Below are 12,970 nucleotides of genomic sequence, written 5' to 3'. Positions count from 1 at the left end.
CTGCTTGCACCAGGTTTTTATGGGAGAGAAGTCATTTTATACACCCCCCCCCCACCCAAACACACACACACACACACACACACACACACACATTGTACTTTATGTGGGTGCAAGCTGAGGACTTGCGCTGGGTAGAAACTTACCACGAGGTACTTTTCTGTGGTTTTTAAACAAGTGTGTTGAATTTGTCGATGCGGAAACCTTGCGACAAAATGTGCGAGTTTGAAGGAAAGAAATACTAAAGAGAACTGTCATGTCATTTCATTTTTTTTTTTTTTTTTTTTTTTTTTTTTTTTTTTTTTTAAAGTTGTATATTGTAATTCTTATTACTGTTACTATTAATAGTTTTAACCAGATGCAAAACTAAATGGTAACTTTTTAAAAGGAACTCTATTATAAAAATGGTATTCCAAAGCTAATCATCTTTCTCTTGCTTTCTGTCCAAAAAAAAAAAGAAAAAAGAACAAAAAAAAAAACCCCACACACAACCAAAATGCATTTGGAGAGAGAGGGGGTGTTTTGTAATGGATTTCCCACACCTTGACACTTTGAGCAAGTCCAGGAAGGACTTTTGATACATTTTACGCTGAAAGTGTGCATATTTCAGCCAAAACAAAGTGGAGCACTTGGATGTGTGACGATCCAGAGGCGTGCGGCGTTTTTGTAACGCACCTCCGTTATTTTTTAAACACTCTGTGTTAAGCTGTAGCTCGTGTTCACTGAGCATGAACTGAACACAGTGCTGAACAATGGGATCACAGTGTTGCACTGTTCAGAGGTTGTGCAGAGACCTGCTTTTTGACTGATTTATTATTTTTTGTTTGTTTCCTTTAACACTTATCACTTGTTATACTATTTGCTATTGTTTTCATTACTCTTATCACAGTTTGATTATTATTAATTCATTACGGTTTTTAATAGCATCCTTATCTTCATCGAGATGGTCTTGGTATAATGCAAACTGATGGTGAAAGTGTTGTTATGAAATATTAGACTATCGTTTAAGCTTGTTTCCCCCCCTTCCCCTATAATTGTACCTTCATTTTGTGTTTGATCTCCTTTTGTTTTCTTATACAGAAAAATAAACCGAACTTCACTCAGTGGTGTTTTATTCGATGACCAATGTGAACTACCAATATAATTGTTTTTTTTTTTCTTTTTTATTAATGTGTACAGTTCAGTTTTATTCCCCCCTTTTTTTTTCTTTTTTTAATTAAAATTTATGCCACGGTTATCTTCAAGGTCTACTAGGTTGTCGAGCAGGGTTTTTGTGGTGGTTGTGGTTGTGGTAGCAGTGATCTTATCACTTTCGATCCGAAGGTCACGAGTTCAAATCCCAGCCACTCCTGGGCCCCTAAACAAGGCCCTTTACCCCCACAGCTGCTCTGTTGTGTAAATGTATGTCGCTTTGCACAAGGGCGTCTGCCAAATTCTGAAAATGTCTGTTTTTTTGTGGTAAATGTTGACCAAAGTGCGAGATTCACAAGCACGTTTCTCTACAGTGTAATATGTGTAACAGCAACTGTTTATTTATTTTTTTTAAACCAATCAAACGTTTTATCCGGGTCTTTCATATTCATATCTAAACCACCCCTGGGTTCACTTTTTAAAATAATTTTAAAACAATTATTAATTAGTCTAATTGATTGGTTAATTCATTCTTTTTTATAGTGACACCACAGACTTAACGTTCACACTGGAAATACTGGAATGATTATTTTAACAAAGATAATTACATGTGCACACAATTGAATCTAAAAACTACATCATAACCCGTTGCTTGTGATCGATTAGGGCGATTCACTTCCGCCATTCGACGAGGTTTGACTGACAACAAGTTCATCTAATCGCATATGACGTTGTAATGGTCCGTTTTGAGGAAAGGTGAAGACACACAGCCAATCGGAGCGTCGGATATAGGAAAGGGGCGTGTTCTAACCCCCGATGTCCTCCAATCATGTGTTGAGTTGGTGCCTGCAGTGACCTCACGCCTCGCTCACGGCTTCCATTTCTGTTCGGGATCCACACGGACGCAAAGCGAATAATACACTTTAAGGGGGGAGGATTTTATATTCGTGAATAATAATCGATGCGATTGATCGGTGATTATAGCGAGCGTGAGTCTTTCGTGGTGACAGCACGAAGCATCCGGTAGTTGAGCGAGTGATTCTCTTGTAAGGACGGGGAAAAGGGTTTGAGGCTTTTTGTACAGGACGCGGGCCTCGTGTTTTAAATTCCGCGTTGTAACTCTTTTAGCGGCGCTTTTTTTTTTCGCCGTGTGTTTTTTTTTTTTTTTTTTATCCCCCACACACACGCACACACACCTTCCTGGCCTCTTGCTCTCTCGCAGCGGCGTGAGTGGAAACACGAGGCGGAGCGGCGGCGGGAATCGGGCCGATGGCGGAGTTCGGTAACGGACTGGCGGAGGAATCTCTGCTTGACTCAGACCCCGGTCATCCGGAGCTGGAAGATCCGGGTGTTGGTGATGAAGAGCCGGGTTTGGATGAAGGAGAGGCCGCTATTGAAGACCCGGTGAGTTTGGGACGGTATTACAGCGATCTCTGGATTAATTATGTGTAGCTCATTGGCTATTTATTTTTAGCTAATACATAATTGTCAAGTAGATCTTTTTATAATCCAAGGGATTAGGAACATGGGGGATGCATTTTAAATAGTATATTTAAAAAAAATTGTTGGCGCGGCCGCCATTGTGGCTCACGCGGTTTGTTCGCGTTAACGCATGGTCTTGGGCGGCCATGTTGGCGCAACATTGAGGGCTGGAGGGGGGGAGAGTGAGGGAAAAAAAAGAAAGAGGGAAAAAAATGCGAGAAGGGGGTTAACGGTAGAGGGTAGGGACCAGGCCGCCATTAACGCCGCTGCTGTCTGCAGAGAGGCGAAAAAGCTCACGGTAAAACACGTCTGTCTTTTGTTTTATAATAATTATTATTCGCGATAATGGAGGAAAATAACGAGTGTCTTCGTTAGCTTGAATGCTAACGGACAGCTTTGTTGCGGGGAACATTAGCTCGTTATGCTAATGTTAAACAGCCCGAATGCAGAACGAAAAGGGAAAAGGGGTCTTCGTGTTGTCGAGTGTATGAACATGGAGAAATTCGTTTGTGTGGCTGGATGGATTTGTGGTTTTAAAATGAGGGATTTTTGCGGGATTTGTAACCCTTATTGGGCTAGACGAGGTCTCCGCTAATTTACTGCGTGCTTTTTGTGCGTTTTTTTTTTTTGTTTTAGCATCGCGTCTGTATCGGTTTTAATCCCCGATCTGGATCTTGTGCATGTGATTTTTTATGTGCATTAATATCAGGAATAAATCTAAACACCATGTATTGGCGATGTGCTGCTTGTATGTATTGTTTAAATAACATTTTTCTGTATAATAGGTTAGATATGCGCGCCTTCACATAGACACTGATGTGCATGTTCTCTTGTAACACACTCTTTTATACACACACACAGCCGGCTGTAATTCCGTGCAGGTCATGAAGGTGTTGATTCGATTTTATTTTTGTAATCCTGTTCTTTGATCTGACATGAATGGATTTCTTTGATCAGTCCTGTGACGTGATCCAGTCATAACCGGATTCTATGATCAGGCTGGTAATGTGATCAGATCTCCCATTCGGTCCCGTTAATATGATCAGACATAAGATTTGTATGATCGGACCTGTAACGCGATCAGAAATGAATGGATTTCAATTAACGGTCCGGTTAATGGGATCAGACATGAATGTGGGTTTCAGTGATGAATTGTGTGCAAGCGTTAGGACGAAGCACGGTGCGATCTGCCCTGCAATGCAGCACTGCCACTAGAGCATCACACTACAAGTGTGTGTGTGTGTGTGTGTGAGGAGAAAGAAAGAATAGCATCACGCCTTTCCCTGCCCATTAGTGTGCCACACGCATATAGGCTTTGCTTACTACCAATGTAGATTAGTGTCAGGATGATGTCACTGCCACCTCAATTTGCTGTCTACCAAAAAATAGCAGGTTCTACATTGTTGTAAGTGGATTAGGGTGCATGTATTATACGTGAAGTGGTTTAGGAAATGGCACTATTGATCAACAATAGGCCGTGAATGGTTTATAATCTGAATCCATCAGTGAGTTATCAGCAATCAGCAGTGCAGCTACAGTCCTTATTGTGTTAATAAGGGGTCATGTGAAGAGGGTTGTGTGTGTGTGTGTGCTCTGAATGCACCAGTTATCTGGAGCATGCCCAGTCTGCATCTCATTGAGTCATACACATTGGGACATAATTATTGTTATTTGAATAGAAATAGGTGATGTGATCTGCAGCATTGTCTTTGCTCAGCTCAGTCTGTGCAGTTTTTGTGCGTCCTTATGTTTTCTACCACCTCCTGCAGTGTGCCAGTAGGTGGAATGGTTATTCTGAATCGTCTCTAGCTGAGAACGAGTGTATGATTGCTGTGAGTGTGTATGGTGCCCTATCGTGTGTCCTTTTTGCCAATTTCTCCCCAAATAGATTCTGAATCCACTTCATCCCTGACTATAACGAATAGGTTCCTAAAGAACGAATAGTTGGCAATTGCGTTACATCGCTTTAAAACAAAGTATAAACTTGATCATTTTAATATGATGTAATGTTGTATTTTTTTAAATGCTCAAATATTTAGGTTGCACCTCCTATTCACTTCTTGATCATCCATCCCCCAGTGTGTTCGTCAACACGATGGACTGGAGAAGTGCTAAATTCTCGTCACAATCTTGGCCTCATAATCAGCTTTAATTTTTAACATTATTCCTTTGAAGTGACAATTCCGTAATTATCTCTGTGAACTCGTATCCAGAGAACAGATGCAGGATACACGAGCAGCACGACTTTCCAGTTGTGCCAAATGTATTACAGCTGTGTCTTTTTATGAATGAGACATATTTATACCTCATTAAATAATCACGGTTATACTAACGTTATTGTCGTAACATTGAAAATGTCTACAGGAGCTGGAGGCCATTAAAGCCCGGGTGCGAGAGATGGAGGAGGAAGCAGAGAAACTGAAGGAGCTTCAGAACGAAGTGGAGAAACAGATGAACCTTAGTCCTCCTCCTGGTGAGTGTGAGTGTGTGTGTGTGTGTGAAGACATTGCTGACAAATAGAACCATGCCCAAGCAGTAGCACAAACAACTGGGTCGCTCTAAATGTTCTTTTTCTGCCCACACCCTAGATTCGTCTCAGTAACAGCATGAATATCATTGCCCTTATCTTGGCATTATATTATTACGTCACATGGTGGTGCCATAGCATTTTGCTTAGGATTACGATATGACCATGCAAGTCTATGCAAATAATTAGCGTTTCCTTTCAGGTCAGTATTTTAACCTAAGAAGATCCGCGGCCTGCGCTATTTTTTTTTAGCTCCACTTGTATGTGGAAACGCAGGGTACCTGGGCAAAAAGTGTAACCAGATGCTGGACTGTTAAAGCAATATGGGCAATTTGCCGAGCCGTGCCACACCACCCAACAGGCAAAACACAATAGGTTTTCGGATTCCGACAAATCTGACCACTGCTCTAAACCACTTTAATGTTAAATGCAATACAAAGCTTAAGTAATAAATAATGGCAAGTGTATAAATAAATAAAAAAATTCCCCTTTTCCCCCTGCTTTGATCTAAAACTCCTTTTGTTTTCCCGTACAGCTGGTCCTGTCATCATGTCCATTGAAGAGAAGATAGAAGCAGATGGAAGATCAATTTATGTTGGAAATGTACGGGTTACCCTTGTTTGCTTTCTTGATCTAAAGGGTGTATACACGAATTTACAATTGTTCAAAAAGTGCAACTACATTCTTTCTGTTTCATTTATATTTAATACTGTTACTGATAGTAAATAGTAGTATTAAATGTTAATACATATCTAGTATTTAAAAATGCAAAAATGTTGCATCTCGGGTCTCATGAGCAAAAAAATAGCGGGAGAAGTTTGTAATCTGTGGGTAAGAACGATCAGAGGGGTCAGAGGTGAAGCCACCTTCCTTAATGGGTCTTTTACAATACAGCTGTGTGCTTATCCAGACGCATTCTACTTTCCACAGCTGAATATCCTTATAGCAGTGTCATATATATTAAATAAAATATGACTCTGTGACCTTTTGGTAATGTAAGAAGTTATCATGAACTTGTCAAAATGTTTCTGTTTTGTCTTTAGGTGGATTACGGAGCAACAGCAGAAGAGCTTGAAGCCCATTTTCATGGCTGTGGCTCTGTTAATAGAGTCACTATCCTGTGTGACAAGTTCACAGGGCACCCGAAAGGGTAATTAACCAAATGCTACATTTTCCTTCTTTTCATTATTTTTCATAATTAAAATTATTTTTTTTAAACTAAAGTTAATTTTGATATGCTTTAAATATGATTTTAATTCTTGAATAGTAGCGATATGGCTTATATAATTCCCTGTATAACAGACATGCAACAGGTTTCTGTTATTGGTGGAAATCTCACTTGGATTGTACCACAGATATAAAATAGATTTTTATTATTCTACTATTGCGAAATGCATGTTTAGCGGTACTTACCTTGGAAAAAAACTGAATTTAGGACTTTAAGTCCAGTTGCTAATTGTCTTAAAAAGTCGTACATTTGTTTGCATGCTGAAACCCTGTATAAATAATTTTTAAACAGAAAAAAAGGCCTGCGTGTGGCATTTGTGTTTTGTGGCGACTCAAGGACAAATTTTGAACACTCATGTCATAGTGGAATTTGTATTGCTACTCCTGTAGACGTGGGTAGCGCGATGGTTTTGTAGTAGTGTACTGTTTGGGATGCAGCCTTGAATTGACAAAAAGCGTCTTTTTCACTCAACACGGCCCCCACGTTATTAAATTTTTTTCCCTGTGAATGATCTGAAATAGGATTGGGTTCAATGAAAGCCACACTTCAAAGTCTATTTCATTTAGGTGTGGGTCTCCTGATTGTGTCTTTCGATTTCTTTCCTGTGTGTTTCAGGTTTGCATATATTGAGTTTGCAGACAAGGAATCTGTTAGAACAGCAATGGCATTGGATGAGTCCTTATTCCGAGGAAGGCAGATAAAGGTAAATGTGACTTCAGTTTAGTGGAAAAAGGGTACATTGTTGTCAAAAATGCTGATGGTTAAGGAAACATACGTGCAGGCTTTTATAGTTAGTGGCCCACGTGACTAAGTCGAATGAGTGTTGAACATTTTGGTAACACTTTTACAGCTGTAGCTCATTGTCTGACCCTGATAAAGAACATGTTTTCTTGCTCACATTTGAATATCATGCTCTGACTTTTGAACCGAATTCTTAGAAACGTGTGTATATATTTTCTCCAGGTCGGGGCAAAGAGAACGAATCGACCTGGTATCAGCACCACAGACCGCGGGTTTCCTCGGGCCAGGTTCCGCTCACGTGGAGGAAGTTTCTCGTCTCGGGCTCGGTATTACAGCGGATACACACCACCCAGAGGAAGAGGACGGGCCTTCAGGTGAACAGAAGGCGCACCTCACGCACACGTTTGTGCTCACACGTCTCGGTGAACATGTTCGATTGCTCGAAGCGTAACATTGATCCAAAACAAGGAAACACATTTTTTTTGGCACAAGTAAAACCGCCGTCTGCCAGTTCAGTTTTCACAGCTTTAGTGGAAATATTTAGTACACGTTGGTAATACATTAAAACTTGATGGTATACTGTGAGAAAAGTAGTTGCGCTTGGTGTACACACTTAAAAGGCAGCATGGGCAGCGGATGCTCTATGTCCAAATCAGAAGTCGCAAAACACACACTTGTATAATTAGATAAAGGTAATATTGTTCAATCTTTTAATCTTAGTCGATCATTGAATATCTGCAGGACGAGAGAAAACCGGCGCCTGTAAGTGTTTGTACTTCAGGCTAGTTAACGTGTAAGCAGTCATATGTATAACGTAATAAAGTATTAGTTAGGATTGTCATTATGTTGCAAATTGTAATACAGTAATGCAACACAATTCATATTTTTTATAAATTATTGGTTTATCTTTGTAAATTTTAGTCTTTGGGACGTTATAATTAACTAAAATAACTGCTTTTTCTGCTGACAGAACTGGCATTATCTCATCGGCAGGTTTACGCATTGTGTGTTGCTAAAACGTATGATTTATCTGCCGCATGTGAATCTATTCCAGACTGTCCCGTCCGTCAGAAATTTTATTAAATATTTTTAGAAAACCTCTCAGTCCCAGCAGATCGTAAAAAAAAATGAGTGAGTCTATTGGCGTGTAGGCAATTATATTACTCTTAACTCAACTCTGGTTTCAAAGGAAACGGCTGTCTCCTGTTTATCATCCCTGACTGCAAGTTAGAATGATGAAGAAATCTCATGATGCCAGGGCTCAATCAGCCAAATTTTTTACCCCTGTGAATTTGAGAAAATTGCATCTTGTTTTTTTTTGGTAAGTAGTTCAGCAGACCATTCAGCATCTCAGTTAGATGCCATCTGGGCATTAAATGGGTCGTTGTCCCAAACCCTGACCCTTACCAGGCCCAAAATGAACAGCTGAGCAACTGAAATTCGACCTAATTGAACTGAACAAGCTACCGCCTCTAATCATGCGATGTACAATAGACAAAATGCAAGAGCATTTGTGTTAAGTGAAACAAAACAAAAAAAGCTTCAAATAAATAACTGTAAATACATAATTGTTTGGTAGCCTTGCAAAGAAATTGGAGTCTAAAAAGAATTGCATATTAATTCCCATAATAATGTTGCCTTTAAATTAGCTTAAATTATTGTCTCTATTAATATGATGTATTACACGAAATCATCAAGTAATAAAAGATAGGGAAAGCAAGGACCTTTAGATGACGTGTGCTCATGCTGCTTTTTAAACGAGGCAGACACCTGACAACTGACCTTCACGTTTAGACTCGGGCGTAATCAGACTCTACAAAATATTACAGACCCGATCGCTTGCACGTCATACAATTGATTTACAAGATTGTCCCGCGTCTGTATTTCACTTCCAGAGTAGAGGTTTCATTCCTGCAGCCTGATGTAGATTATTTATTTTATATATATAATTTAACTTACTGTGTATTGTGACCTGTGCTCTAATAAAGCACACAGTCGGGGGGAGTGTGTGTGACTAAGCTGTGTTTGCATCTTTGATTGGATGTTCTTGCATGTTTGTGTGTCTCAAGTGCTTCTGTGGAGATACTGCATGACCCCTGCGTATGTGTTTGTGCTTGAATTTAGTTTCCATCCATCTGTTTTACCCAAATTATACAATTTTTTTTTTATACATTTTTACACTTATTTGAGATGTAAAACATTAGTTATGGAATATGGTTGAGGCTGGATAGGTTGGACCTAGATATGCAAATGAAGAAAAGTTTGTGCAAGAAACGTAGTTGTTACTCGACATTTGTCTTTACGCACTGAAAACGCAGCAAAACATTAGGGTTTTATTAGTACGCCATTAATGTGAAATCAAACATGGAAACGTTTTTCTGCTTTGTGGATTCAGCCTGTATTACACATGGCTTTAGTTTGAAGGTAACATGCTCCAGGTAGTGTAGTGAATAGATACGGTGTGAGATTAGTGATTTTTACATTTTGCCGTTCGCTGCATCATGCACTTGAAAATAAGCGTTTTTTTATAAAGCAGCAGCCTTTATTTAGTCCAATATTCATTACAGCACAGTAAAGTCCATCTTGGCCCCTGTTGGGGATTAAATTTGCAGGCCCACCTGCCATCAGTCACCCAGACTGTTTTGATAGTCATGTATTAGGATGGTTAAAACGATCACTTTAATACACTTAACACATGATTTAACCAAAATGTAAACAATTTGTATAGTAAAAACGAAGATGATTGGTCATGTATCAGGTCGCGTCGTGCCTAGGGTTGCAAAATTCTAGGAATTTAAACTTGAAACTTTCTATGGGATTAAACTGGGAATTTACAAAATTGCTGGTTAGCCTACTACTTAAATGTGGTTGGGGGGGAAATCTTGCAGGATAAAATTGGGTGAAAACAGCCAGATTTACTGCAATTTGTTAGTTCTTCACTGCACTTTCTTTAATCACATACACACACAGCACATTTTCAGGGCTACTGAAGCCACGCCCCCAATCTCAAATCATTTAAATGTCCGTCTTATATTTAACTTCCTTATTCTGTGAACTATTGGGCCACAAAATTATACCAAGCATTAAACATTTTTCCTAAAGTCTGTATTAGTGTCATCTTGTAGCCAAACAATGTTTTTGTTTGTATATTATACAGTTTATTAAAAAAAAAAATCCCCAAAATTCTATTGAATTCCTAAAAATTTTCATACACTCCTGGTAAGTTTTCAACAAGGAATATTTCAAAAAATCCCCCTGATGACATTCCAATGGAAAGTTTCCAGACATTTTCCACCCTCTTGCAACCTTAGTCATAGTTCCGGTGAAACCTCAGCGTTTTTGTCTTCATGATTGGGCATTGTCAGGAAGTTATAAGGATTGTTAGGTAAGGAGGCTCCTCTCAGTGAGGTGGTTTGGGACGCTGTCCTTTACAGCAAGGTCTTAAAGTTGTAGTATGGATAATCGCTATACTGCAGGTCTGGGTTTCTTTTAAAGGCGTATCGTTTCAAATGAATGATGAGGTAGTGGTTTTGGGTTCAGCGCTTAATTTCTTTGCTGGCCACTGCTCTTTTGAAGATATCTTGTCATCTCTGAATATTCAAGGAAATGCACTTTTGTTTTTTTTTGTTTTTTTGTCATTTGGTAAAACATTTGGATAGAAATGTTGTGTGTCCATCATCTCTCCCCTACAGTGACCAAAGGAGCCCTAACAGAGAGAGATAAAGAGGGAGAGAGGATGTCTTCAGTTCCGTCCCCCCCCCCCCCTAGATTTAATACTTTTGTAGTCCTAGATGAAGCCAAACGCTTCACATTTTATATCATTAAAAAATATATATATCTTCAGTAATGCAGACATCATGGTATACATTATACTAACTGAACATTCTGTATACCTAAAAAAAACAAATAAAATAAATAAAAACATTTTTTTAAAGTATTTGTATTAGAAGAATGACGTACCTGTATCTCAAATATTAAGCCCCTTTTTTGTACGCATAACAAAAATTTGGTGTCCTCCATCTTCAACCAAAAGAAACTCACCCTCTTTTTCTCTCTCTTTTTTCCAGGGGCCGAGGGCGATCAACATCGTGGTATTCCCCTTACTAATAAACCCCCCACTGTCATTTCCCATTTTTACTGTTATCCCTCTTTTCCCTGTTAAAAAAAAAAAAAAAAAAACCCTCTCAATAAAAGAAGAAAAAAAAAAAGAAGAAAAAAAGACAAAAAAAAAAAGAGAGGAAAATAGAAAAGAGCTTCTCCTGGACAGACTGACTGACTGACTGGTGTGTGTGTGCGCGTGCGTGTTGCAGTCACCCCGGTAAGGTACCGAGATTTTGGGGCAGTTCTTGGTTGGCATTTGTGAATTGTTTAGAGAAGATGGTGTGATCTCAGGCTGCAGACGTGTCTCCTTTGGTCTGGCTGTGAGTTCCTCACACAACACAAGGAGCAAACTGTTTTATTTCCCCTTCTTTTTCTTCTATTGTACTTTTGAAGATGTGTGGGAAAATTCTCTGCCAGTGATATTGCTGTATGTTTAAATAGACATGAGGTTGCCAGATATTTTTTTTCCCCCCCTTAACTGCTACTGCTTTCACCCATCCTCGTTCTTTTAATGTTAATTTCTTCCTCTTGCTCAACTGTGATCTTCCTCTTTCTGTCACAGCTTGCAGTTCAGTTCAGGATGTTTACATTTTTCCCCCATCTTATTTTTTAGCTTCATGCGACATGCCAAGTTTTCTTTCTTTTTTTTTCTTTTTTTTTTTTTGTCACTGCTCTATTCCTCTTTACCATTCTTTGCATCTTGGTTCTTTAAATAATTCGTGAATTTCATATTCATTTTGTTTAACCTTTTAAATCCACCACTTGTTCTCCAATTTTACCTTTTGTTCCAATCTCTTCATATTCTGCTTCCTTTACTTAGACTCTACCTTTTAAAGACTCAAAGGCATTGAATGAAATTGAGATCATCTTGGCTTTCGGCTTTTCTTTTCCAAACCCACTTTAATTTATTTATTTTTATTTTTTGCTCGTTTTTGCTCTCTCCCCCTCTACATATGCGTGCTACCACCTCAGAACACTTTACATATATTTCAACTAATACCCCTGCCCCCTTTCATCCTTTTCAATTCCTTTTTTTTGAGTCGCCCTTGTCCAGTTCTTTTCTCTCTCCTCTTTTTCTTTCTTCTCTCTCTCCCTCTCTCTCTCTGTGTACTAGACCACTTCTTGTCGTTTCAGGTTTCAGGACCAGTGGAGGCTGAGTACTCCTCCTCCCCCTGTGGCTGCAGCGCCCCCTACAGTCTCACCATCGTCTCTTTCTCTCTCTGCTCCCTCTATCCCTCTATCCACACTCATGTGGGGGGGTGGGGGTGGTGCACAGGGTGACCCCCGGCCCATTTACTACAACAACAAACGCTGAACACACACGCACTCACACGCACTAACACACATACACTCGCTCACACACATCCACCACCACATATTTATATAGTGAGAGCAAAGCAGCTGGTTAAAATGGGAGAGAATGAGACGGTGAGGACAAGAGCAGGTTAAAGGTTAAAAGGGAGGGAGGCTTACCTAGGGCCCTAGAGGACTGATCCTGGGAATTTAAGGCTATTTAAGGAGGAAAAGAGCAAAGCTTTTATTTTGTTGGGAGTTGGGGTGGGGGTTTGTGTGAAGAGGGTTTTCCCCTGGGGTTTTTTTTTTTTTTTTTTTTTTTTTTTTTTTTTTTTTTTTGGAGAGACGGGAAGTGGGTTGGTGGGGGGGTGTGGGGGGGTAAAAAGTTTGGCTTTTTTATTTTTTAACCCATGAGTCTGTAATTAGGGAAAAAAAATAATAAAAGATTGTAAAAATGAAGTTTGTCTTTT

General features: G+C 39.4%; 1 protein-coding gene and 1 long non-coding RNA gene across 4 annotated transcripts; one reads left to right on the top strand and one right to left on the bottom strand.

The window, feature by feature from the left end:
- Positions 1-1,951: 1,951 nt before the first annotated feature.
- Positions 1,952-12,959, top strand: pabpn1 (poly(A) binding protein, nuclear 1). Of its 3 annotated transcripts, none has more exons than XM_083530317.1 (7): positions 1,952-2,532; positions 4,975-5,083; positions 5,673-5,740; positions 6,181-6,287; positions 6,981-7,068; positions 7,329-7,480; positions 12,342-12,959. In XM_083530317.1, the coding sequence occupies exons 1-7, from the start codon at positions 2,398-2,400 to the stop codon at positions 12,520-12,522; spliced, it is 840 nt and encodes a 279-aa protein (XP_083386443.1). In that variant the 5' UTR covers positions 1,952-2,397; the 3' UTR covers positions 12,523-12,959. The 3 variants fall into 3 exon arrangements, with proteins under 3 accessions (XP_083386443.1, XP_083386444.1, XP_083386442.1); XM_083530318.1 differs by having other exon boundaries at positions 1,963-2,532; positions 11,174-12,959; XM_083530316.1 differs by lacking the exon at positions 1,952-2,532 and adding an exon at positions 2,764-2,908.
- On the bottom strand, positions 2,009-5,620 carry LOC310720028. The gene is made up of 2 exons (XR_014531635.1): positions 4,916-5,620; positions 2,009-4,882 (listed from the first exon to the last, which is right to left on the bottom strand). It is a non-coding gene; the product is annotated as an uncharacterized lncRNA (long non-coding RNA).
- Positions 12,960-12,970: the final 11 nt, after the last annotated feature.

The sequence above is a fragment of the Silurus aristotelis genome, assembly GCF_946808225.1.
Source record: "Silurus aristotelis genome assembly, chromosome: 25".
Classification (NCBI taxonomy): domain Eukaryota; kingdom Metazoa; phylum Chordata; class Actinopteri; order Siluriformes; family Siluridae; genus Silurus; species Silurus aristotelis.
The sequence above is the reverse complement of the archived record's forward strand: the minus strand, read 5'-3'. Positions and strand labels throughout refer to the sequence as shown.